Source organism: Dermochelys coriacea, chromosome 8, assembly GCF_009764565.3.
Source record: "Dermochelys coriacea isolate rDerCor1 chromosome 8, rDerCor1.pri.v4, whole genome shotgun sequence".
NCBI classification, from domain to species: domain Eukaryota; kingdom Metazoa; phylum Chordata; order Testudines; family Dermochelyidae; genus Dermochelys; species Dermochelys coriacea.
Genome location: NC_050075.1, coordinates 22,024,090 through 22,046,844, shown reverse-complemented (window position 1 = coordinate 22,046,844; position 22,755 = coordinate 22,024,090). Strand labels below are relative to the sequence as shown.

At 51.8% G+C, this 22,755-nt stretch overlaps 1 protein-coding gene across 10 annotated transcripts in view; it reads right to left on the bottom strand.

The window, feature by feature from the left end:
• Window positions 1-2,867: 2,867 nt before the first annotated feature.
• Window positions 2,868-22,755, bottom strand: part of ABLIM3 (actin binding LIM protein family member 3) — a 107,406-nt gene continuing 87,518 nt past the window's right edge. For 3 of the 10 annotated variants that reach the window (XM_038414493.2, XM_043520161.1, XM_038414494.2), the window contains 13 exons: window positions 21,124-21,153; window positions 19,944-20,073; window positions 18,830-18,928; window positions 16,856-16,906; window positions 13,923-14,057; window positions 13,516-13,580; window positions 12,610-12,757; window positions 9,344-9,373; window positions 7,751-7,809; window positions 6,867-6,927; window positions 5,458-5,465; window positions 4,061-4,141; window positions 2,868-3,140 (listed from right to left, as the gene is read on the bottom strand). In XM_038414493.2, the coding sequence (XP_038270421.1) occupies window positions 3,027-3,140; window positions 4,061-4,141; window positions 5,458-5,465; window positions 6,867-6,927; window positions 7,751-7,809; window positions 9,344-9,373; window positions 12,610-12,757; window positions 13,516-13,580; window positions 13,923-14,057; window positions 16,856-16,906; window positions 18,830-18,928; window positions 19,944-20,073; window positions 21,124-21,153 (1,011 nt within the window). In that variant the 3' untranslated portion in view covers window positions 2,868-3,026. Of the gene's footprint in view, window positions 3,141-4,060; window positions 4,142-5,457; window positions 5,466-6,866; window positions 6,928-7,750; window positions 7,810-9,343; window positions 9,374-12,609; window positions 12,758-13,515; window positions 13,581-13,922; window positions 14,058-16,855; window positions 16,907-18,384; window positions 18,468-18,829; window positions 18,929-19,943; window positions 20,074-21,123; window positions 21,154-22,755 lie in introns of those variants that run through there. The other 7 variants (XM_043520162.1, XM_038414496.2, XM_038414495.2 and 4 more) reach the window with 6 other exon arrangements.

The window sequence follows — 22,755 nt, the reverse complement described above, 5'->3', positions numbered from 1 at the left end:
ACTTCAGGACAATTCCTAACCAGAGAGATAGGGTGTAAGTTACAGAGTTCAAAGGTAGAGCAGCATCCCAACTCCCCCAAATTCCAGGCCTGGATGGATCTGGGATCTTGATTCAGGCCCACTTCAAATCCTTACATCCACAAAACGCCTCAGCAGAGGTGCTGTTAGGGACATATCCAGCCCTGATCTTGGGCTTTATGCATTACACTTTGTAAAGGGCTTGGTTCTGTTACTCTGGTGTAAAATTACTAACAGTGGCTTTGGATGTGGGGAGAGGGGGGCTCTGATGAGGACAAACCACCGTTCTGTTACTTGCAGGAGGTGAAATTTGCAGGTATGGGTGGAAGGAGCCTGGAGCAGCTGGGACACTGTGGTTTGGAAATATGAAGGTTGGGAAACCTATTTCATAGCCCAATACTGACAGAATGACCCCTGTGATCAATGTCAAATCACTCTGCCCTGGCCTGTTATTAAAGAACCACCACCAGTACCAGGAAAACTAGTGACAAATATTCCACCCAGAGACAGTTCTGCTTCTACTGCCTATATTTCCTTTCCCCTGTACTTTAATTCCCAGGGACTGTTTTCAGGCAGTGGGGGAACATGTCTCTTGGAAGACTCTGTTGCTGCTTATTTACTATTCCTCTGAAGTCATAATCATCTGCTTGTGACATCCCAGATGGCTCTGTGGAGAGACATGTGATGTCACAAGCAGATAAGTACTTTTGTGGAGGGGAAAGGAATAAGCAACAGAGGAATGCAAGACCCTGATGGGATGAGATCCTGTTTGCAAATGTCCCCAGTAATTAAACAAAGAACAGGGGAAGGGAGATGTTGGGAAGACAGGGTCTCTCAGCAGGATTGTCCCCCTGAAGAAGGTTTTGCAAAGTTTACCATGTCAGGCTGGTGGCCTTTTAGATAGGACAGGGGGATGGTAGGCTCATCAGTGAACCCTCTGGAGCAAGAGGTAGCACATTCCAGTCTCTCAGCTCTGGGCCCTGGAAGTGTTGCAGATAACAAAGACCTGACACATCTTGTAATGTTAGGTTTCAGAGTAGCAACAGTGTTAGTCTGTATCCACAAAAAGAAAAGGAGGACTTGTGGCACCTTAGAGACTAACAAATTTATTTGAGCATAAGCTTTCATGAGCTACAGCTCACTTCATCGGATGCATGTAGTGGAAAATACAGTGGGGAGATTTTATATACACAGAAAATATGAAACAATGGGTGTTACCATATAGACTGTAAAAAGAGTAATCAGGTAACGTGAGCTATTACCAGCAGGAGTGTGGGGGGGACCTTTTGTAGCTAGCCCCCCAACCTGAAGCAAATACTCACCAGCAACCACACGCCACACAACAAAAACACTAACCCAGGAACCTATCCTTGCAACAAAGCCCGTTGCCAACTCTGTCCACATATCTATTCAGGGGACATCATCATAGGGCCTAATCATATCAGCCACGCTATCAGAGGCTCGTTCACCTGCGAATCTACCAATGTGATATATGCCATCCTGTGCCAGCAATGCCCCTCTGCCATGTACATTGGCCAAACTGGACAGTCTCTATGTAAAAGAATAAATGGACACAAATCAGATGTCAAGAATTATAACATTCAAAAACCAGTTGGAGAACACTTCAATCTCTTTGGTCACTCGATTACAGACCTAAAAGTGGCAATTCTTCAAAAAACCCCACCAAACCTTCGAAAACAGACTCCAACGAGAGACTGCTGAATTGGAATTAATTTGCAAACCGGATACAATTAACTTAGGCTTGAATAAAGACTGGGAGTGGATGGGTCATTACACAAAGTAAAACTATTTCCCCATGTTTATTTCCATCCCCCCTCCCCACTGTTCCTCACACGTTCTTATCAACTGCTGGAAATGGCCCACCTTGATTATCACTACAAAAGGTTCCCTCCCACACTCTCCTGCTGGTAATAGCTTACCTTACCTGATCATTCTCATTACAGTGTGTATGGTAACACCCATTGTTTCATGTTCTCAGTGTATATAAAATCTCCCCACTGTATTTTCCACTGAATGCATCCGATTAAATGAGCTGTAGCTCACGAAAGCTTATGCTCAAATAAATTTGTTAGTCTCTAAGGTGCCACAAGTCCTCCTTTTCTTTTTACATCTTGTAATGATTTCCTAAGATTTGCATCAGCAATGCCCTGTGGGGTTTGGCTGCCCTGAGCTCCAGTGCAGGGGTACTCTCCCCTGGCAGCTGGGGATGGGAAAGCAGGGGAGGGAGAGAACAAAACTGAGGCGCTGCCAAATTGGGGCAAGGGGCCATATCATTTCTATCAGATACCAACACAGATGAGGCATGTAGGGAGGGAATCTATATTAGCAAGGTGTGGGGTGGGCCAGGCCAACTGCATTCACTTTCCTCTTTCAGTACAAGCCCAGCGTGTAGGATTGACAAAGGGGGAGGGAGACTGCAGTCCCCTCCCCCAAGCACTGAGAAGAGAGGCAGTTTAAGTATACCAGGAACCATCCTACTATCAATGGCTGAATCAGATGGCAGGGCCCCGCCTGCTGGGAACTCTGGTGTGAGGGAGGGAACCTCTTCCTCTGGCTCCTGAAGGCGCCTGCCAGGCTGTGCAGTGGGTGATACCAGGCCAGGAGCCCAGGGTGTGAAAGGGCAAGGGAGGGAAAAGGGCCAATCTTTTACTGAACATGTGTTGCAGATACCCTCTCCTCCACTGGCCTGGGATTTCCAGTCACTGCAGGTGAAGGTGGGTGTCTGAGATGGCCTGAAACTCCAGAAAGTTCAATACACAAACAGTCTCACATCCCGCCCCCAATCACATTAGAATAAAAAAAGAACATAAAGGAAACAAAGAGCATAAAAATATCTGAGAGACTTCAATTCGCTCTACGGAGTTCCAAAGAGAGTGGCCGTTCCTCCTATTGTACAATAGAGAGACTTATACAGAGCTTCAATATAGAGATCTTTCTATACATATATATATATTTATAGGTATGTATATATTTATAGTGCATTGCGTTTAAAACAGCCGTGCCTGCTTCTTCAGCTCGTTCCTCTTCCACAGGGCTAGGCGGTCGAACTCCGCAATGGTCATGCTGAAGATCTGAAAGAACTCGTCCTGTGACAGGTGGCGCTGTGGGGACAGCAGAGGGGGCATGAGGCTGGGTGTATGTGCCTGTGACAACACGAGGGAGTGCGGCTGCCATGGCTCATAGCTGAGAGGGCCTGTGCAGATGCCATTGTGACTCTGCGTGAGCATACACAAGCAACTGCCTCTGTGTGTGTGTGTGCGTCTGTGTGCGCACACATGTCATTGTGACTATCCAAGTGTTATTGTGTGCAGCTGTGTATGTATCTGTGTATGTGCGATTGTAAGTGTGACCAGATGCAATCATGGCATGAGCACACACGAATGCCTGTGATTGTGTGATTGTGGCTGTGTGTGCATGATGTGTGTGAGCATGATGTGTCTGAGTTTTATTGTGTGTGAGTATCCGTGACTGTGGCTGGATGTGAGCATGACCGCATGCCAGTGTGTGCATAAGTGACCCCCTTCCTCGGCCTGCGGTTGGGACACAGATTTGCACTGCCCGTGCTGAACCCCGAACACTGCACTGGTGACCTCTGACTCTCACCCAGCATTGGGGCTTTTGTTGGCTTCAGGCAGCCAGCCCCCCACAATGGGTCAGTGACCTTCTAACCTGAGCTTTTCAAAGGAGGGAAGCTTGGGAAAGAGCCAGCAGGGGGAATCTCTTCTGAATTGTCCCAGATCTCGATGGGGTGGGGAGGAGTGATAGCATTGGTGTGATACTGTGCTCAACAGGTGATGTCCATGCAGACAGCATTAACCCCTGCTTCCTCTGCAGGGAGCTTAGGTCTGAAACACCTTAGGTCTCCATGCTGGGAGATGACATCTAACAGGCAGGAGGGCAGCTACCCCTTGCTCCATTCAGACCTCCTGCCCCAGCCCTAGCTGCACTGGGGGAGGAGGGAGACAGTGTCAGAAGGGAGTATCCCAGTGATATTCTCCCCACCAGGGAAGGCTTTGCTTACCTCTAACCGAGTTCTGTCCACATCCTTGGGCAGCTGGTTCCTCCCCCTGGTGGTCACCATGAGCAGCTCGTAGGGGTATATCTGCAGAGAGAGATGAAGAAACACTTTGGGGTGGGTAGGCTCTCTGAGCTGTGAGCCAGGGAGCAGCCCAGATGGGCACAGCTAGAGGGAACCCACAGCAACAACCCAGCGTCTAGTCCTTGGGTCTGTTCTGTTTGGCTCAGGGGTGGTGATTCTCGCGGGCCCAACTCTCACAGCAGAATGGAGCTCAAGCTGACATTGCAAGGCAGGGGAGCTGCTCTGATGGAGAGGCTGCCATGAGGGGCGACACTAACCCAGCTCCCTGTCTGCCCATCTCCAGGTGGACGGCGATGACCGCTTGGCTTGTCACAGAATGGTTCCAAAACTTTTTACTCAGGCAACTCACCAACTGCATTTTGTCTTTTTTTGCAACCCACCATTATGTACGTGCACCCTCTGCCCTGGCACCTCAACCCTAACCCCGGCCCAGTATAGAGGAAAGGCCTGGGGGGGAAGGGAATGAGCCTGCCCCGCATTCCCCCTGCAGCAGTGGCTCCTGTCCCATGAGGCTAGAACCGGCTCCCTGCTCTGGGTGTTGTGACCTGGCATGCAGGGTTGTAGTGCTCGGGTTTGGTCCAGTTGGTGGTGCTGCAATTCCATGAGCCAGATTGCAACACCTGGGGCGGGGAACCAGGCCCAGCCCTGCGGGACTGGAACCAACAATGTGGGGCGACTGTGGAACAGGCTCACAATCCATCTCCCCAACCCCTCCAGGGTCTCCCCTCTGCACCAGGCTGGGAGAAATATATGTTTGCCTAGGCCAGCGCCCAGTGATGCATAACCTGGTTCAGGACAGTGACCCAGATAGAACCTTCTTGGGACTCACTGGTGGGTCAGGACCCACCATTTGGGAAACATTGGTGTAGGCGATGACCTAACATCCTACCTAGCATCCCCTCTCCCCATCTAATAGGTTCAGCATCCACAGCTGGGTGGGAGCTGCTGCTGCTGAGCCCAGCACGACAGCTGTGGTCACCCACTTCATCCGTTTGTCCCCCAGCATGCAACTCGCTGCTGGGCGAAACGTTTGGAGACACCCACAACGTAAACCATGCTCAACTGCAGCCCATTCTGTTGGAGCTGATAATAGCAGGAGGGACAGGGTGGCTGGAATTGAGGGAAAGTGAAGCCAGGGCATGTCTGAGGGAAAGGAAGATGTCTGGAAAGGCCTCAGTTCAAACATGGGCTCTGGAGACCAGCTCAGGACACAGGAGATAGCAGGACAATCCCCAAGGACCCTGCCCTGGTGGCATTCGGACATTAGATGGCATCACTGACTGGATGGCAGCTGTTCCCCTCTCCAAGGAGAGTTTTACCTTGTATTCTGTAGGGAGAGAAAGAGAAGGAAAGAGACAAGAAATGAGTCAGTCAGCAGCCTCCAAGCCTTTCCTTTGCCATCAGGCGAGAGCCCCGACTCCCCACAGGAGATACGGCCCCATGTGTGTTCTCCCCTTGTCTGTCCTGCCTCTGGCAGCTGCTCCCAGGGGGCTGGACTGAGGGTGGGGTTACAGTGTGCAGCCTGCTCTCTCTCCCTCCCACAGCTCCTGCCTTCCCCGCTGCCGCTCTACACCTGGCATCTCACTCATGGTCTCTAACGCAGCTCAGGAGAAACAGAGACACCAGCAACACTGCGGACAGTTCAGCCCAGCTCCACTGAGAGCACTGGTGAAGTCAGGGCCTGATCCTGCAGGGTGCTCAGGGCCCTTCTCCAGCATTGACTTCACGGGAGTAGAGGTTACACAGCTGCCTGTAGCATGGTGGGGTCTATGAGAGACGCTGCCAAGTGTTTTAGGCCCTAAAGGTACTTGTTGCTTTTCAGAGGTTTTTAAAAGGCTTTTCATAATATGAGCCTGAGTCATTCCTGCTCTGGGGCTGAACTCAGCACTGAGCAGAGGGAAACGGGGGGCAACGGTGGGTCTCCAACAACTAACCTGACCTTTCTGCTAATGGCCCCTGAGAAATAACCAGGGGGCAGTATTGTTCAATGAAGGGGATATGAAATGCCCCTCATATGCTCTATGTGCTGGGGACGGCTCTCTGCCAGCCAGAGGGAAACTCGCTGTCATGAGAATTCCCTGGATGATAGGTCAACCACCATTGCAGCAGAGATGAACTGGGCCCAGTATTCATAGGAACAGTTTCATTACACTACTTTTACATTTCAAAGGAAACAGTGCTATGGTTTAGCTTTAAACCTTCCCCTGCTGGGTTTGTAACCCCAACACTGCAGGAATTTGGTAGGGAACGAGAACTGGAAAGAAAAACTAACTGGACAGTGACAAAGCAAGAAACTGATTAGCCTATTTTCATTCCCCAAGCTGGCAGAAATGCAAAAAGCAATAGCAGGATCAGTGACAAATCCACGGATTGTTCTTTCAGTTTTACAGTGTCAGGGGCCATCAGTAACACAGCTTTGAAACGCATTATTAGCAACATGAGGGTGTCCCTGATCTGCTGCCACAGGGCCAGCTGGGGGCTCTAGGCAAGAGCACAAAACAGTGTCTCTTGTGCAGGTCCTGCAGGCTGTTGTATTCAGAGCTCACAGCAGACTCTGCTGTGCAGGAAGGATCTGGAGGAGACTAGCTAGCAAGCGCTCACTCCCATAGGAGGGGCCATTCTAGGGCCTCAGCAGGATGGCAGTGTCCCTTTTAAGCACATTGCCACAGGCTCTAGCAGCACATACTGTAGGACTGCTAAGGCTTCCCAGGCACTGTGCCCTGCTTACCTCGCATCCCCCAGTTGACGGCGTTTGTGCTGTCATAGTGGAAGAGTTCAGCGCTGGGGGGCTGCAGGAGAAATGAGCACACAGAAGGGTCAGCACAAGGGGAGTCTAGATAAACACTCAGCCCTTCTATCGCACCTTCTATCTGGGGATCCCAAAACATTTTACAAATGTTCTAATTAATCCATCCTGAGATAAGTGTCATTCCCCTCATTTTACAGATGGGGAAACTGAGGCACAGTGAGGTAAAATGACTTGCCCAAGATTACATAGTGAGTTAGTGGCAGAGTCAGGAATACCATCCAGGTCTCCTGACTCCCACACTGTGCATCAATCATAGGACCATTTCTAAAGTCCTTGTTGCCCAAAGTTACACAGCAAAGGCATCACTCTGGAAAACACACACCTCCCCACACTCTGAAGCAGAGGTTCTGTTCCCCTGCATCTGAACTCTAGGAATCTGGAAGAGATTTTTCTTTCAGGGTAGGGCACTTGCCACTCCTAGATTCCCGGGACTGGGTGAGGCTTTTCTGATCTCTAGTTTCTACTTTGATTCCACACAAAATACACCTGGGAATCTCTGGATGTGTCTTAGCAGAGGTTGCAGCGCCTGGAGGCAGGTGCTATGGCCAGGGTGCCTCTGTTCCAGGAATGCATGTACCTCCAGAAAGAACTCCCCAATTCTGAGGATCCTGAACCCCAGATTGAGGATTCTGAACCCAGGCACAAAGAGGTTTCAATAGCCACGAGGATACTGCCCTAGAACTGCTCCCCAACCCCATTCCACAGGAGGTATATGTACCCCACCTGTGCAGCCACTCGTCCACGAGAAACACTCTGAAACACCGCCACCTGGTGGCAGGTCAGGGGTAGCCAGAGACACTCACCCTGTGCAGCCCATTCCTTCTGTAGGCAGGAAGGGATGCAGATTTCGAAATGAGGGGGTCTGAAAAGAGAAACAACAAACTGCATAGAGCAGGGACTGGCCTCTGTGCCTGAGAAACCCTCAGTTACTGAGCCAAGGCCAAGGCATCTGGTCCCCAAACACAGCCCAGGTTTAACTATGAAGAGGAAGGAGGACACCTGCAGGGTCTAGCCCAGGTGACGACGCTCCCTCATAGCCACAGCATTGGCAGGTGCATCAGAGAAAGGAGAGATGCAGTGCTGCAGCTGGCCCCTTCTGCAGGCGAATGCAGGAGCCCATTGGATACCTTGTCTGGGGGGTGGGTTCCTCTGCACTTTATATTGCTGGGTCTATGCTTGCAGGCCCCTGTCCCAGTCATCTCCCTCCCAGCTGAGGGCTGGATGCCCCTTGGAGCCCTTGGATTCTGCTCCCAGTGGCTGAGTGGGCTGTTTCCCTGGGGAGTGAGACACCAGGACAGAGACTCAGAGCGCTGAGTCAACTTGGGCCCAAGCAGCAGGCTGGGAGGGGCCTCTCAGGACCTAGAAGACTTTGCTATATGCACTCTGCCCCTCCACCTGAGGTGACAGACACTAATGCAAGAGGCCTCCCATCCCCACTAGGAGCTGGGTACACAGGAATATCACCATGTTCCATGGGGAAAACAGACTCAGGCCATCTACAATTTTAAGTCGACCTATTTTAGGTCAACGTAGGGCGATACCCCCACAACTCTCCTTCTGTCGGTGATGCACGTCCTCACCAGGAGCACTTCCACTGACTGAAGCAGGGAAGTGTAGTGGACAGACAGCCAGGCTCTCAGCTCTGCACAGCTCCCCGCCGGAAGCCTAGTTGTCCCCCAGGGCTTCTCACCTTCCCACTCCCAGCTGGGAGCAGTAAGGAAGCCGCCCCGGGGCTACTTGCTTTCAGCGGGGAGATCCACATCCAGAGTCCAGTCAGCTGCCATGCTCCCAGCAGGGATGGAGAAGCTGGCACCCTGGTGGGCAGCAGGGTTCCCAGTGGGGACCTGTGCAGAGCTGAGAGCCCGGGGTCTCAGCCCACTACACTTCCCCTCTACAATTGATGGAAGTACTCCTCGTGAGGATGTGCACCACTGACAGAAGCTTGGAGAAGAGGCCTGGCAGCAGGTCCAGCAAAGCCATGAAACTGACAAGACAGCCAACACCCCATGTAAGGAACTCAGCATCTACACAGACCCTGTGTCACCCTAACGACACCGACATAAGCCCTATGCCTCTGGTGGAGGTGGAGTTATGATGTTGATGTAGTAGGGCACTTACATCAGCTCTCTTATGTTGAACTAACTCTGTAGTGTAGAGCAAGCCTGAGAGAGAAGGGACTTACCCAAGATGACAGCAAATCAGCTGCAAAACAGAGACTGGAACCCCGGAGTTCTGACTTCCACTCCCATGCTCTAATGACCAGACCACACTCCCTCCTAAAGGAAAAGTCACCCTGGCCTCTCTACCTGCAGTGGAAACCCACCTCCCCACCTCACTTTCACAAGGCCTGCAGATGGAGGAGCACAGAGTGGAAGGGAGGGGGAAGATGTACATACCACTGTCAGCCAGGTAATGTGTCCGGGGAGCTGCAATGAGAGACAAAGCAGAAAGTCAGCACATCAGAAGCGGAAAGGCATTTACTGTGATAAAAAGCCCTACCAGGCAAGAGGATCTGGGTTTTCAGAGACTGGCATCCCTCACCTTGCTTCCATGGCCAAGGACAACCTCACTTCACAGCATTCTCTGCTTCTCCCAGCACTACCCCACCCTCCCTCCCTCCGCTTTCATCTCCACAGCATTTACCCTTTCTCTTCACAGCACCTTCCAAGTGAGCATCTCAAAGTGCTTTATCAATATTGGTGAGCTGAGCCTTCCTGCCTGTTGCGGTAACTGGGCCTGCAGACTTACTCTGTGAGCTCTGCTGTAACAAGTGAGTGGAAGTTTTTAAAATGTCACAATGAGCTGTAACAACAGATCTTTATGGGAACAGGTACGCCAGGGAGACAGAAAGACTGAACAAGTCCACACTCAAAAGCCTATTGATCTAACGTGAGGGCTGGTTTAAGCTCATGCGCGATAAACAAGAAAAGTGTGGAACCAGAAATCAGTGAACCAAAATTGGTGTGTCAGAAACTAGGCTTAATTGGTGGACAAAATGAAGGGATGGGCTATTCCACCCATCACTCCCTTTTGGGGTCCTTAATGAAAGAGACACTGGAGAAAAATTAACTGCTGGAGAGAGCTTCACCATCATGGCTGCCAACCCCACCATATCCTGGACCTTCTTTGTCCTAATTCTGAGAGATGTCCTGATCAGACTGGGCCAGAGACAGGGACCTAAAAGACACCGCAACTTCCACCAATTCCAGCCTAATCCCAAATATCACCTGGTATGTGAGATTTTCTCTTTCTCTCCCCCCTGGCATATGTCCTCTTCCTTGCCCATCTAATTTCCTCTCTTTCCTAACTCTCTCCTTTTTAGCTTCTGTCAGGCTTAGCTGGCCAATTCTATGGATTTTGCAACAATGCTGTAAGCCTGTGACCAGAAAGAGGCAGCTAAAAGCAATGCTCTAAACAGCGCAATGCTGGTACGAGTTTTCCAGGTCTCCGATTGGCTGATAAAACTATGTGATGGGCCTGTGTGTCTCCAGCAGAGAGATTGCAAGTGAAAGTCAGAACCAGAGACAGAAGCTTTATTTTCCATGGTTGCTGTTCTTTTCTCTCCCCTTTTTGTGTTTATCTTGTTTTCTCTTCTCAGGAAATGGGACTGGACTTTAACAACAGCTCCAGCCCATATGAACTAACTTCTTCTCTTTAACCTAAAAAGGACAGTTATTACCATCTCTCATATCACCTAAGAAACTGTCAAACAAAGATTTTTTTCTAAAGGGAATGAGGGACGTTGTTAAAATGAAAGCCTAATTTAATATTTGACATTTCAAATGCTTTAAACTGGTTTTCCATCTTTTTCTGTATCTTTAATAACAGGTTACTAAGGATTTTTAGCAGGGTGTTTGCCATGGTACTAAACAGACTGATTGAAGTCTCTATATACCAAACAGCAAACCTTGTTTAACGCTGTTTAATGTTGGACAGAGACCGGGTCATGTTAACACCTTTGGCTCTCTGTGCCCCTTTATTCCATCTAAATTAATACAAACCCTCCCACCCACACTCCCAGAAGGATTGGCCCTCATTTTACAGATGTGGAAACTGAGGCACAGAGCGAGAAAAGACCACACAGTAAGTTAGCGGCAGAGTGGGGATTAGAACTCAGAGCTTCTGATGCCTAGATTGCTACTCTAACCACTAGTCATGCTCCCTCTCCACAAAGGCCTGAGAGCAGGGATGCAGGTGGGCCCATCCTCCAGTCACTATTAGCAGCTCCGCAGCATCTTGTGGGCTTGGCCTCTGGGGCTGAGGGAGGTGGCTCTGCCCATCTGCAGAGGGGAGACTGCATCTGAAGCCTTGAGGAGACTGCAGCCTTGGGAAGCTCAGAGCTGCCTTTTAAGGCCACAGTTACTCTGGCCATATGGAGAACTGCTAACCTGTTCGTTAACAGTGGCAGCAGGTTCTGCTTTTGCTGCTCCCTCCCTCTGAGAGCTGATGTAATTATGAGACCTCAGCCAGAGCAGCAGGGCTTGTGCATGGGCAGGCACCTCCCCCTACCCGGTGCCTTATATCCCCTGGCGGACCTACCTCCAAGCAGCCCTGAAATATCCCTGTTTTCAGAGACTGGCACTACTGAGACCCCATAGCCAGCAGGGGCATCAGCACCAGAGCAGCCAGTGAACTCCTCCATAGGAACTCAGTCCAACCAAGAGGCCAAATAGAGGATGAGCTGGCAAGTTGGCTACGGTGCCATCTAGTGACCAGACTGTGCAATTGCAGGTGTGTTATTTCTTTGTAGGCCTGAATTCCCCAGGCCACAGAAAATGAAGGTGGGACTGACTGCGTGGCAGCCCTACGAACGTGCAACCCTAATTCACGACAAGGGGCTCCCAGAGAAACTCAGCTAAGCCCAATGATCTCGGGAGCTGAATTTGTCTTTGTGTTTGTCATTTCTTTGCCTCATGGATATAGCTATGGGACCAAACTAACACAAGCTCTGGTCTCCTCAAGGCTTCTCCACCATCTAGGCACTCAAATACCCTAACAGACAGATCTGATGTTATTCTGGCTCCCTGAGGCATTCAAAAAACCAAATACAAGCACCAAATACCTGAAGCACAGACCCAAACACTTGGGCTTGCATGCCGCCTAGGGGCGCGTGTGTAAAGGACAGATGGTTCCCTGATGCAGCCATCAGGGGAAAGAATTGTCCAAGACTAATTTCTTGGGGCAAACTATGTCCCCTACAAACATCCAACCTCTCCAGCTGTGTTGAAAGGCCCTGGTTCAGGTGTCCTTCCTTCCCCACCATGCCAACACCTCATGCCAGGTCATGCCCTTGTAATGGAAGTAGAAGTGGGAACACAGTATGTGGCGGGAAGAAGAGATAGCAAAGCCAATGGCTGATTTTTGTGATGTGGCCACATAGTCTGAGATTCACCAACTCATTTCCGCCCCCTCCCACCCCCGGCCATAGAACAGCCCCCTGCTGGGAGAGATTGCTGGCCAGCCCCATGTATCCTTTCACGCTCACATGGCTGGATCCGATCCAACCTGTGTAGATCTGCGCATTGGGGGTGAAAGACTGTTTATTTCATTCACAATCCCAAACATTGGCCAGCTCCCAACCAATTAGAAACCACAAGCTCTTCATCTTGTGTGATCCGAGAAGCCTGCCCGCTGCTTCTATGGTGCTTTTGGCATTCCTTACAGCCGTTCAGTGAGCTCTCATAGCCGGCTGTGTGCAGGGCCTCTCTGCTACCGGCTGAGCTGCGGGGCGGCGTCCAGGGGTCAGCGTAAGAATTGGATCGTGCCTTCATCTCTTCCTTCAGGATCAACCTGCCGATTCCGCTCTGGATCTAGGCACCGCAAGGGGAGATGGAAAGGAATACGCTTCAGACATGGACGGGAAGTTCTCTGCCAACCAGCAGCGGCAGCACAACTGCTGACGTTACCACAGCAGCACCACCCCGTCACGGTGTCAGCACACAATGCCGCTAATGCTGGAGTTTGTTGGTCCTGCACTCAGAGCAGGTAAGGCCAGCCCTCCCTATGGTTCTCACATCCAACCCAGAACCAGCCAGCAAAGAGGGCTTGGTGCTCCTTGGTGAACACAATGGCTCCTTCCCCTCCCCAAGCAACACCTACACCATAAGGCAGCTCCACCCTCCCCCGGTCACATTTCATAGGAGAGGGTTCTTGGCCAAAGTCATTAGGTCTGCGGGTGTCTGTGCAAGGAAGGAGAAAGTCCATGAAGGGAACGAAGACACCAAGAAACAAGTGGGCCTGGGCGGCCTAGTGCACCGGCTTCCCCTGGGAAGGCCTGAGCCTGGAATGGAGGGGCCCACAGCATGTAGATGGCACAAGACCCACTCGTGGGGCAGAAGCATCTGAAAAAAGCAGATGTCACAGATTTACCCCAGCTGTGATCTCCGAACAAGGAGATTGGGCCAAGGCAGTCTTTTCTGGCTCTCTGCCACGATCCCTGTCAGGGTGTGTGGCCTCCAACTTTGCCACCAGTTCTCCTCTTGTCTCCTCTGTTGCATTTCTCTCTCAGGGGAGGAGTGGAGAGGAGATACCAGTGGGTCGGTGGGGAAGGGATGAGACAGGCACTCACCTTGTGCATCCCCCGGTCAAAGCCGTCTTCTTCTCCCCCTGATGAGAATCTGCGGGCTCGCGGTGCTGCAAGGAGACAGGGGGCAGGCCCAGTCAAATGTACAACATGGACAAATACAAACAGCAGGCAGACACCCAGGCGGAATTGCTAGCAATGGGCCCCAAGGTGAATGTGCATGGCAAATAACCCAAAGGTTGAGGGGACTTCAGGTCCAGGGTTCTAGATGTGTCATCATCTTCCATCGGTGCCTACCCTTGATTTAACTTACATGCCCTCAGCACTGGGCCTTGCCTGGGGAATAAGGGCTCAAAGCCAACTCCTTCCAGAAAATGACACATGCAGAGGTTGTTATTGGGCTTCCTGTGGCCTTGGCCACACCGAGGACAGGTCTGGGCTCCCTGCATTACCTTTGGGCGAACCTTGGAAAAGCCAGTACTCAGACTCCGAGTGGTAGTATGGGTCCGGGGAATAGGCTGGGCTGTATTTGGAGGACTGTGCAATGTCTTCACTGGTTTTGCTTTTTGTGGCTGCAGGTGGATTGTCTGCAAAAGCAACAGATCGTGAGATTTAGGAAGGAAACCCAAGTTCTGGAGGAGATGCTGTCAGCGTCACCATGGCCGTCCCACACAGACAACCAAGTGCCTCCCAGCTCCAGTAAGTGGAACCCCCCCCAGCTGGCTTCAGTTTGGAGAGAACAGTTATGGCAGTGACTTTCTCCCCAAAGCCTGAGGGGCCAGGTATGTCCCCCAAGTAAAGGGCAGCCAAAGGAGGTAGTGAGCTGGCTGAGGCTGATGGGTCACCCACCGGACCTGGAGATCCAGCGGGGGTGTGGCACATCCCCCTGCTCCACTCTCCCCAGTGGCTTGAGGTCTCCTGTGCTGATTGGTAATAGTCCATGGTCAAAGTGCTGGACAAACATTAACTGATCACACCTCGCACCACCAGAAGGTCAGTAGCATCACCCCCATTCTACTGATGGCGAAGCGGGGGCACAGAGAGGGGAAGTTAAGGTCACGCAACAGGGCAGTGGTAGAACTGGGACCAGAACCCTGTAGCTCCCAGCACCCAGACCCAGGCTCAGTTGCACACAGCAGCTCCGTACAGAATGGGTCGGAATAGGTTGCCAAGCACTCTGATTGTCAGGGCTCTGTCCCCTGCACTCCACGCCAGCCTCGCATCTTGCTCTGAGTCCATGGCGCTGAGGTGCAAATGCCATGACATCATGATGCAGAGCCTTTGGCTGCCAGGCTGAGTTACAAGGTAGCTACCACAATGGTGCCGATCCAGAGCCCACTGTGATGTTGGCTGGTACTAATTTCTTGCTCTTCCTCTTCAACCTACAATTTTCCTACTGCACCAACCAAGGAAGCAGGAAAACACTAGCGCTACTGAGACCAGCTTCTCCTCCCTCCCTAGGTAACCTCACCTCAGAAATGCAATGTCATCACCAGAAGAGGGCAGTAAAAGTGCCCTGGGGACTTTTTGAGCCTGAGCAGAGATCTGGAGGCAAGGGGCACAGCATCGGGACAGGGCAGAGGGAAGGCGTGAGCTTCCCAAAGGGCGTGTTTGAAGAGATGGGGGGAGTGACGTGGTGGGTTGTGTGTGTGTGTGTGTGTGTGTGTAAGGGGAGCCCCATGCACAATGTCGTTGGCTCTAGTTACAGCCATGAATACAGGCCCACAGCTCCTGTGCTGAAGAGCTACAGCGCGCAGCAGCAGTGGGATGGGGTCACTTCCCATGCACAAAAGGACTCTAGGTTGGCTTCAGGCCACACGGCCAAACGTTGGGGGCTCCTGCTCATACGGTTAAGAAAACAAAATGGCTGCCTCTTCAGAACTAATCTCTTCCTCAGCAAGCAGGGGCAGAGACCAGCCCTGCAAGATTGCTGCCACCTGGGCTTATGGTGAGCTCAGAGAGACGGTGCCAAACTCAACCTCAAGGCCTAGCCAGCTAAGAGTGCTCAGAGCCCCCCAGTAACATGTCAGGGGGTCAGTCCAGAGAACATGGCAAAGGCAGCTACTTACAGCGCAGAGGGGTGCAGACAGTCAGCAGGGGGTGTTAAGGGTGTTAGGCAGACAGGACAGAAGAGACGCACGGAGGGAGAAAGGAGAGATAGAGTTACGGTTTCACAGGGAAAGCTGCTACACGAAGCAAATTGGTGAGCACACAACAAGCCCTACTCAGCAAGGGCCTGGCTGGTGCCAGGCGCCCTTGTGCCACCTCTCCAGACATCTCCCACTCCCACAACCCCAGCTCTCACCGGATCACTCTCTCCAGGTTACCAACACTCTCTTTCAATCTGTAATGTCCGCCTGGGACAGTCGGAGGTTTTCAGGAAGTTGGGATTCCCTTTTTAGTTTTTTCCAGGTAATTTATATTATGGCTAGTGTAAAAAAAGCACTTTCTGCTCAGTCCTCTCTCCTCACAGTTCTGCCAGTGCACCCTGACCCGCAGCACTCCGACCCACAGCACCCCTCTTATTCAAGCCCTACGCTCTGCTGTTAATGCCCTTCAGGCTCTTGACCTGCAGCACCCTCTCATCCCCTGCCATTCCAGTCCCTGTCCCCCCCATACGCTGACGCCATCCCTCAGTCCTGACCTACAGCACCTGCTTTCCCATCCCTGGAGGTTTTTCGCCTTCCTCTGTAGCATGGGGCATGGGTGACTTGAGGGAGGCTTCTCTGCTCCTTGAAGTCTTTAAACCATGATTTAAGGACTTCAATAGCTCAGACGTAGGTGAGGTTTTTTGTAGGAGTGGGTGGGTGAGATTCTGTGGCCTGCGCTGTGCAGGAGGTCGGACTAGATGACCAGAATGGTCCCTTCTGACCTTAGTATTTATGAATCTATGAATCTATGAACCTTTGGCAACTGCTGAGCACTGGAGACAAATATCCAACCTGGTGTTATATTTGAGGAGGGGATTGAACCCCCAAGTGACAAGTAAGCAGATAGATCTCCTGTGCCACTTAACTTCTCACTCTTACCTCCTGGGCTTTTTGCTGAAGTCAATGTGAAATGTCACAGCTTTGTGCCTGCACTAAATCCCACACCTGAGGAAATGCAGCCACCACCAGTTGCCAGTGCCTCCAGCCTTTCTCGCCACCTCCTCCTGCGCCTGCCAGGGCATCCCCACAACCTAACCCTCTGCCTAACAATGCCATTCCCCTCTGTCTTAGATTAATCTTATCTCGGTCTCACACCGGTGAGAATCTGGAGTAACCCTGTCCCAGTCCAAGAAGTTACTCAGCAGTGTAACTGGTCCCTAATCTCTGTCTGGCCCTTCCGATGTCAGGACTATTAAGTAATTGGCAATCACCCCAAAGCAACACTCAGACTATACCGTGTCGTTTATAGATGGGGGGTTTCCGGTAGATGTTACTCTCTCCGGCAGCTGGAGAAACGAAAAGAAAAGAAAAGAAAACAAAAGAAAAGAAAAGAAAGAGAAAGGATATGGAAGTCAGTGTGTGTTTGCTGGGAATGGTGGATATGGAGAGGGCATGGAAGAGGAGGTGCAAACCCCCAGTCACTCATCTGTTATGTTCAACGTTTTTCACCTCCATGGACTTTAAGCAAAAAAATGCAACCTAGTTCCAAGGCATTTCATCAAAGATGGATCAGTGTCTGGTTTGGCTTATGAGGTGGGGGAGAAAGAGGGTTAAACCTGTTTTGGAAGCTAAGCACCCGTATACTATGGTGATGGGTGCTACAGAAAACCCTAAGGTAGAGAGGTAGTGTGTGTGCTAGAGGACATGCAGTGAACATGCTGAGTGTTAACACCATGCACTGACAGAATGGTAGATGCTTCTTCTTCCTGTCCCCACTGTTGGCTCTTCTCAGACAAAGGTGACTTGGAGGGGAAGAGGGAGAGGGGACACCTAGAGACCCAGGATCTGGGATACGTCTCTGTCAGTCAGCCCCCTGGAGTGGTTACTGATAGATTTTCAGGAGGGAGATCATCTTTTGGGGGTGCAGGCATCTAGAAGAACTACCCATGATCCACCTGAGAGCAAACCAACATCATCAGCCAAAGCCTCTTTCAGCAAGGGAAATAGAGTTAGCTGGGAAGGGGAAGCAACCTGGAGACTGCGCCTATAGCTACCCTACCAGCGCTAGGGCCTATCAGCTGAGCTGGTGGAGCAGGGATGGGGCCATCCATAAAAGACATCAGCAAAGGGGCAGGGGAGCTCCGGTCCGCACATATAGCTGTGGTGGTGGGGTGGCCAGACAGGGAGATGGTGGAGATAGAGCCATTGCAAGGAGCATGGGACCCTGCAGGTGTGTGTAGAGCTGGCCACCATGGTGGTGGCTGCAACTATGGATTGGTTACATGGGCGAGCATGAGGAGAAGGCTGTGAGGCTGCAGTTCCAGTCCAGGCACTCGGTATCCACCTTGAGAGATGCTAGTTCTGCACTATGTATGTGCATACTAAAGATGGTCTGGATTTTTTAAACACCTCCCCCAAAATCTGGGTGCCTTTGGTCCCAGGTCACCAACTCGGCCCACTCTAGAGACAGGGGCTAACTGCAACATAAGGACTCTAGGTTTGCAGTCAGCACCCCACCACCCAAGTCTGGGGTTTGGTTCAGGCCCATCTTGAAGGTGAACTTGAGAGCCAGTTAAATGGCTTTAGAAGGGGGCACAGGTCAAGGTCCCTTGAACTTATTAGGGTGGGTTTGCTTTACGTGGACTGAGTGGATAGTTTTGGATTTGACAGATGGTCCAGTCTGTCCCTGTGACTGCAGCTGGGAGGGGGAGTGAGTACCTTCTTGCTGCCCTAATGCGTATCCTGAAGAAGTGGGACAGGTGCTTGTTTCCCTCCCAACCCCTCCGAAGATCTGTGGATGGATTGAGGGGGCAGTGGGCCTTACCTGGTGGCCCCCTGGAGTCCCTGCTGGAGGGGAGCAGCCATCTGGCAAGCCCAGAAGACTCTGGGGGAAGGGTGCACCGGGCCCTAGGGGGAGTAGGAGGAGTATAAAATAAATCATCTGTAAAGAATGGGTATAGAAAAGCTTTACCTTGTGATCCGCTAGGGAAGGGAGGGCCGGGTCCTTGCAGGGAATTTCACTTTGTGGGGGGCAGGAGGCTGTGGGAAATGGCAGGGAAAGGTATAGCAGACTCTGGACGATGGGAAGTTTAGGTGGGGTTAAAGCTGCAGGTCTTGTTTATGGATGGCCTTTACCGTAGGATGTGTCCTGCTGCTGCTAGCTGACTCTAGGCAGGCAGTTGTGCTACTCATGCGATACACACATACAGCACATACATGCATGCAATAGACACAGTGCTCCCCACAGGCCGGAGGTTTCCAGAGCCTACCTGGAATGTGGAAATGCTTGGGAGCTTGGTATGAGGTTGGAGTAGAAGACCTCACATCTAACTGGCTATAGTAGGGGGAGCTGCGCCCACTCTCTGTGCCTGGAAAGTGCGGATCGGAGGGAGTGACAGTGATTGAGAGAGAACAAGAGGCAGAAGAAAACTGGTGTTAAATGCAGCCATGTTAGAAGAGCAGCAAGCCACGTGTGAGTCAATGGCTAGGAAGGAGGGAAGGGATGGATGGATGGGGGTGGGGTTTCCTACACATGTCGTGAGGGAGGAACTCAGGGTTTACAGACAGGGGTAGACGGGAACCAGAGGGAAATGCACGGGTGCATGCCATTCAGGGGCCTAGCCCAGAACCCATTGCAGTGGCCCCAGACTCCTGTCCAGGATTCTCCTGTCTTTCTCTCTGGTATGGCAGTCTTTGATGGCGACTGTGCTAAGAGCTTTATCTACGGGCTTGGAGCCTTACTGAACAACATGGGGGGAAACCCAGCAGAGTGCAAGTCTGCCAGACTCATCTCTCTCTGGGTTTTCCTGCCCATCGTCTCTCCCCCCAGATTTCAAGGTACAGCTGTGCCCTGCTTCCTCACCCGAAGATGGGCTAGCCAGGGTGTGTGTGAGGATTCACCCCCTGCGTTGACAGGTACATGCATTTTGATGCATCCCTCGCTTCCCAGGATAAGCAAGTCGAGCATCAGCTGCGCCTCTACTTCCAGCGCCGGCATGGAGCCACCATCTCGGATTTTCTGTAGTGATGTGGCGACGCTGTGACTGAGTTGGTTATGAGACAAGAGGAAGGCCCCAAGGAGCGGAATTAGCTGAACTGGATTGTGCATGAGGCAGCCAAAGGCAGGTCACTCCACTCTCTCGGGCACACACCCCTCGGAGAGGAAATCCCCCTTCCCAGCATCCTACAGGCACTGTCGAATTTAACTCCTCCTTGTTTGGAGTTGGGATTTCCCCAACATGACTTGCGCTGCTGCCAAAGGGATGGTCGAGGCCTCCGGGAGAGGCGTGCATGTCCTTGTGATCCCATCACGCAGCTCTACTGCTCTCCGCTGGCTGTTTTAACCTGAGCCAGGCCTGGTGGGGGGTGGGCCAGTGTCCTTACCTGAGCGGTAGTAATGATGTGGGGAGCGTGGGATGGTGGGAGACATGCCCTGGCGGCTGTAGGTGGGGGAGTCGATGTAGCCCGGGCTGGAGGCCCGTCTCTGTCGTATGTCAATACTTTCATAGATATCCTGGATGGGTGAAAGGAGATGTGAATAAAGAGCATGGGACGGAGAAGGCACATGTGCCTCAGGCTCTGGGGCATGGAGATAGCTGAAACAAGGCCTCATAAAGGAGTCATAGAGTGGGGGAAGGAGGTGTTTGTATAGACAGAGTCACAGCTTTTCAGGAAGGCAGGGTCTTCTCTTTCCTTCAGGGAAACTTCTCCCCTCCCCCCATGGCAGCAAGGGTCACTGACTCTTCTCAGCCTGGATAGGGTAAAGCCTCTGTGATATAAAGACCCAATGGGTGTGGTAAGCTGGGTGGTGCACAGGCCTGTGTGTGGCTGTGGAATGAGTGTACAGTGCAAAGCAACCATCTGGCACTTAGAGACAACAAGTCATGCATCTCCCATGTGAGCTCTGCTCCTCTCAGCATGCATGGGGCTTAACAGCAATAGCTGACTGGAGTCGTGTGTCCGCCCCGCAATGGATCTTTGCAAGCAGAGCCGCTGAGAAATACCACATTCCCATTATTTGGTGGTTTGACTTTCTTGGTGCCTGGAGAGTTCCCTGTTTGTTCCTCTCAGAATGTCCCCAAAAGCGTGATGCTTCCTCCTCCACCCCACTGCTTTGGCCAAGGAGGGCTGGATGCAGCTCTCTCCAGAAATTGTCAACATTGCTCCAAGATGCAACTGATGGACCCACCTTTGTGTAACAAAGATCTCCCCCCTCTTACATCAGGGCTGAGCAACCGGGCCCTATTCCCTGTTCCACAGCAATCTCAGGAAAGCATGGCAGGACTGTCGGCTGGCACTGCAGTCCTAACTTGAAGAAAGCAACTTCCAGTAGAATTACTGCTTGAGCATCACAAGCCAGATTCTCTCTCGGAGTAATTCCACTGACTTCAATAGAGTTACACCAAGAAGGGATTCAGCCCAATAGCTGCCTCCATTCAGAAACTGCATTGTCAGGCATGAGGGGTCCCCTCGGTCCAGCCAAATCCTTCAGTTATAACTCCACGCAGGTCCCACCCACCTCCAGCTTGTCGTCCCAGAGGTCTCCAGAGCACAGTGTGCTTACCTGAGAATACGGAGACAGTGTTCCAAGGGACTGGAGGGGGCAGGAGGTCCAGAGACAGCGCAGGAGGGAGAGAAGAGAGAGGGACATGATTAATGGTCTTTGTGACTGACCCAGACCTCACAGCACTTCATCTGCTCAAAATTACAGCCCTCTTAGTGAAACCACAACCTCATTAAAATGGCCAGGAACTGAGAGAAGCCTGTGGAAGAGAAGGCTCCATCAATGGGAAATAAATATCAGCCTGTCCCTCCACCTCAGCCACTCTGAGTCCAGGCAGGAGCGCAGCGGGGCTGCCTTGATCTCATCCAGCCAGTGCTCCAGGAGAAATGCCTGGTAGAGGAACTCATGGGAGCAACTCATTTCTCCCCCATCTCCTGGGGAAGGGAAGAAAGACTTTGGGGGAATTCTTCAGCTTCTTTCATTTGGTGCAGAATATCACCCTTCCCCTTCATTGGAGCTGGCAGGCAGGCGCCCCCATGGCCACGCTGGGATTTTCCTCATGCTGGGATACACAGTGTATGGGAGAGTGAAGCCATCCAAGCTTGGCTTTCCCAGTTTGGAAAAAACTGAAACAACCAGCCCTGGGAGCCCGTAAATCAACCCTTGCCTGCTCGTGTCTATGGAGTCTGACTTGTTCACAAAGTGCCCAGCTCTGCATGCTTGTAGCAAGACTCCAGATATAATGCTAAGTCCAAGAGGGTCCTGCTCTTGCCAACCCAGAGCCCCAGCGTTCAGAGGGGATTTCTCCTCTCTCCTGCCTGTCTGAGTTTCACATACAAATTGTGACATTACAGCAGCTGCACAGATGGGGAAGGTGAGGAGAAATGCCCTCAGAGGATGAGAAGGGATGGGCTGAACCTGGGAAGCTCCAGATGCGAATGTCTGGCTATGAAAGCTCCTCGCTGATGCGTCCCTTGGAGCTGGTGAAACAGCCACAACTAACTCAATGGGGAGGATAAAAATAGATGGGAGCTAAGCAAGGTCAGCTGGGTTCACAGGAGACATCATCCCACTATGAAACACAGCCTCGTGACCTATCATGCATATACAGGGGTCAGAAGATGTCACCAAGAGCAGCACAGGGCTGTCTGTACAACACACTGAAATTGCATCAATCGAGGGGTTTATACCAGACAGCAGCAAATACAGCAAGACCCACCCACAGCAAAAGGCTCCAAACCCCCCTCACTGCCTTGCGACCCCTCGGTAACAGCATGTTGCTGAGCCATCTGACAGACAGTAGCTTCCCATGCTACCTCTCTGTTGCCTTCTCAGTTGCACTATCCCCTGGCATTGGAGGTCTGTGCCATTGCATGCCATCCCTGTCTGTGTCATAGGCCATGTCGCTGTCCACAAGAGGCCCTGACATGGCAATCTGCATTCTCTGCTTTATCCAGAGATCTTTTGCAGGCGCAGCTCATATGGATGAAAGGCTGCAGAGTCCCCAATGCACAGGGCTGCAGAGCGCCTCGGGGCAGTTGCCTTAGCCAGCTCACAAGCCAACCACCCTTAGACCTGGGACAAAGACACAACTGAGAAAAAGTAGAGGTGCAAGGAATCCAGAAGCCAGCAGGGGTGTTTTCTTAGCTTCCCCCGTATGGTGCTTTCCAGAATCCAGGGCCCCATTCTCCT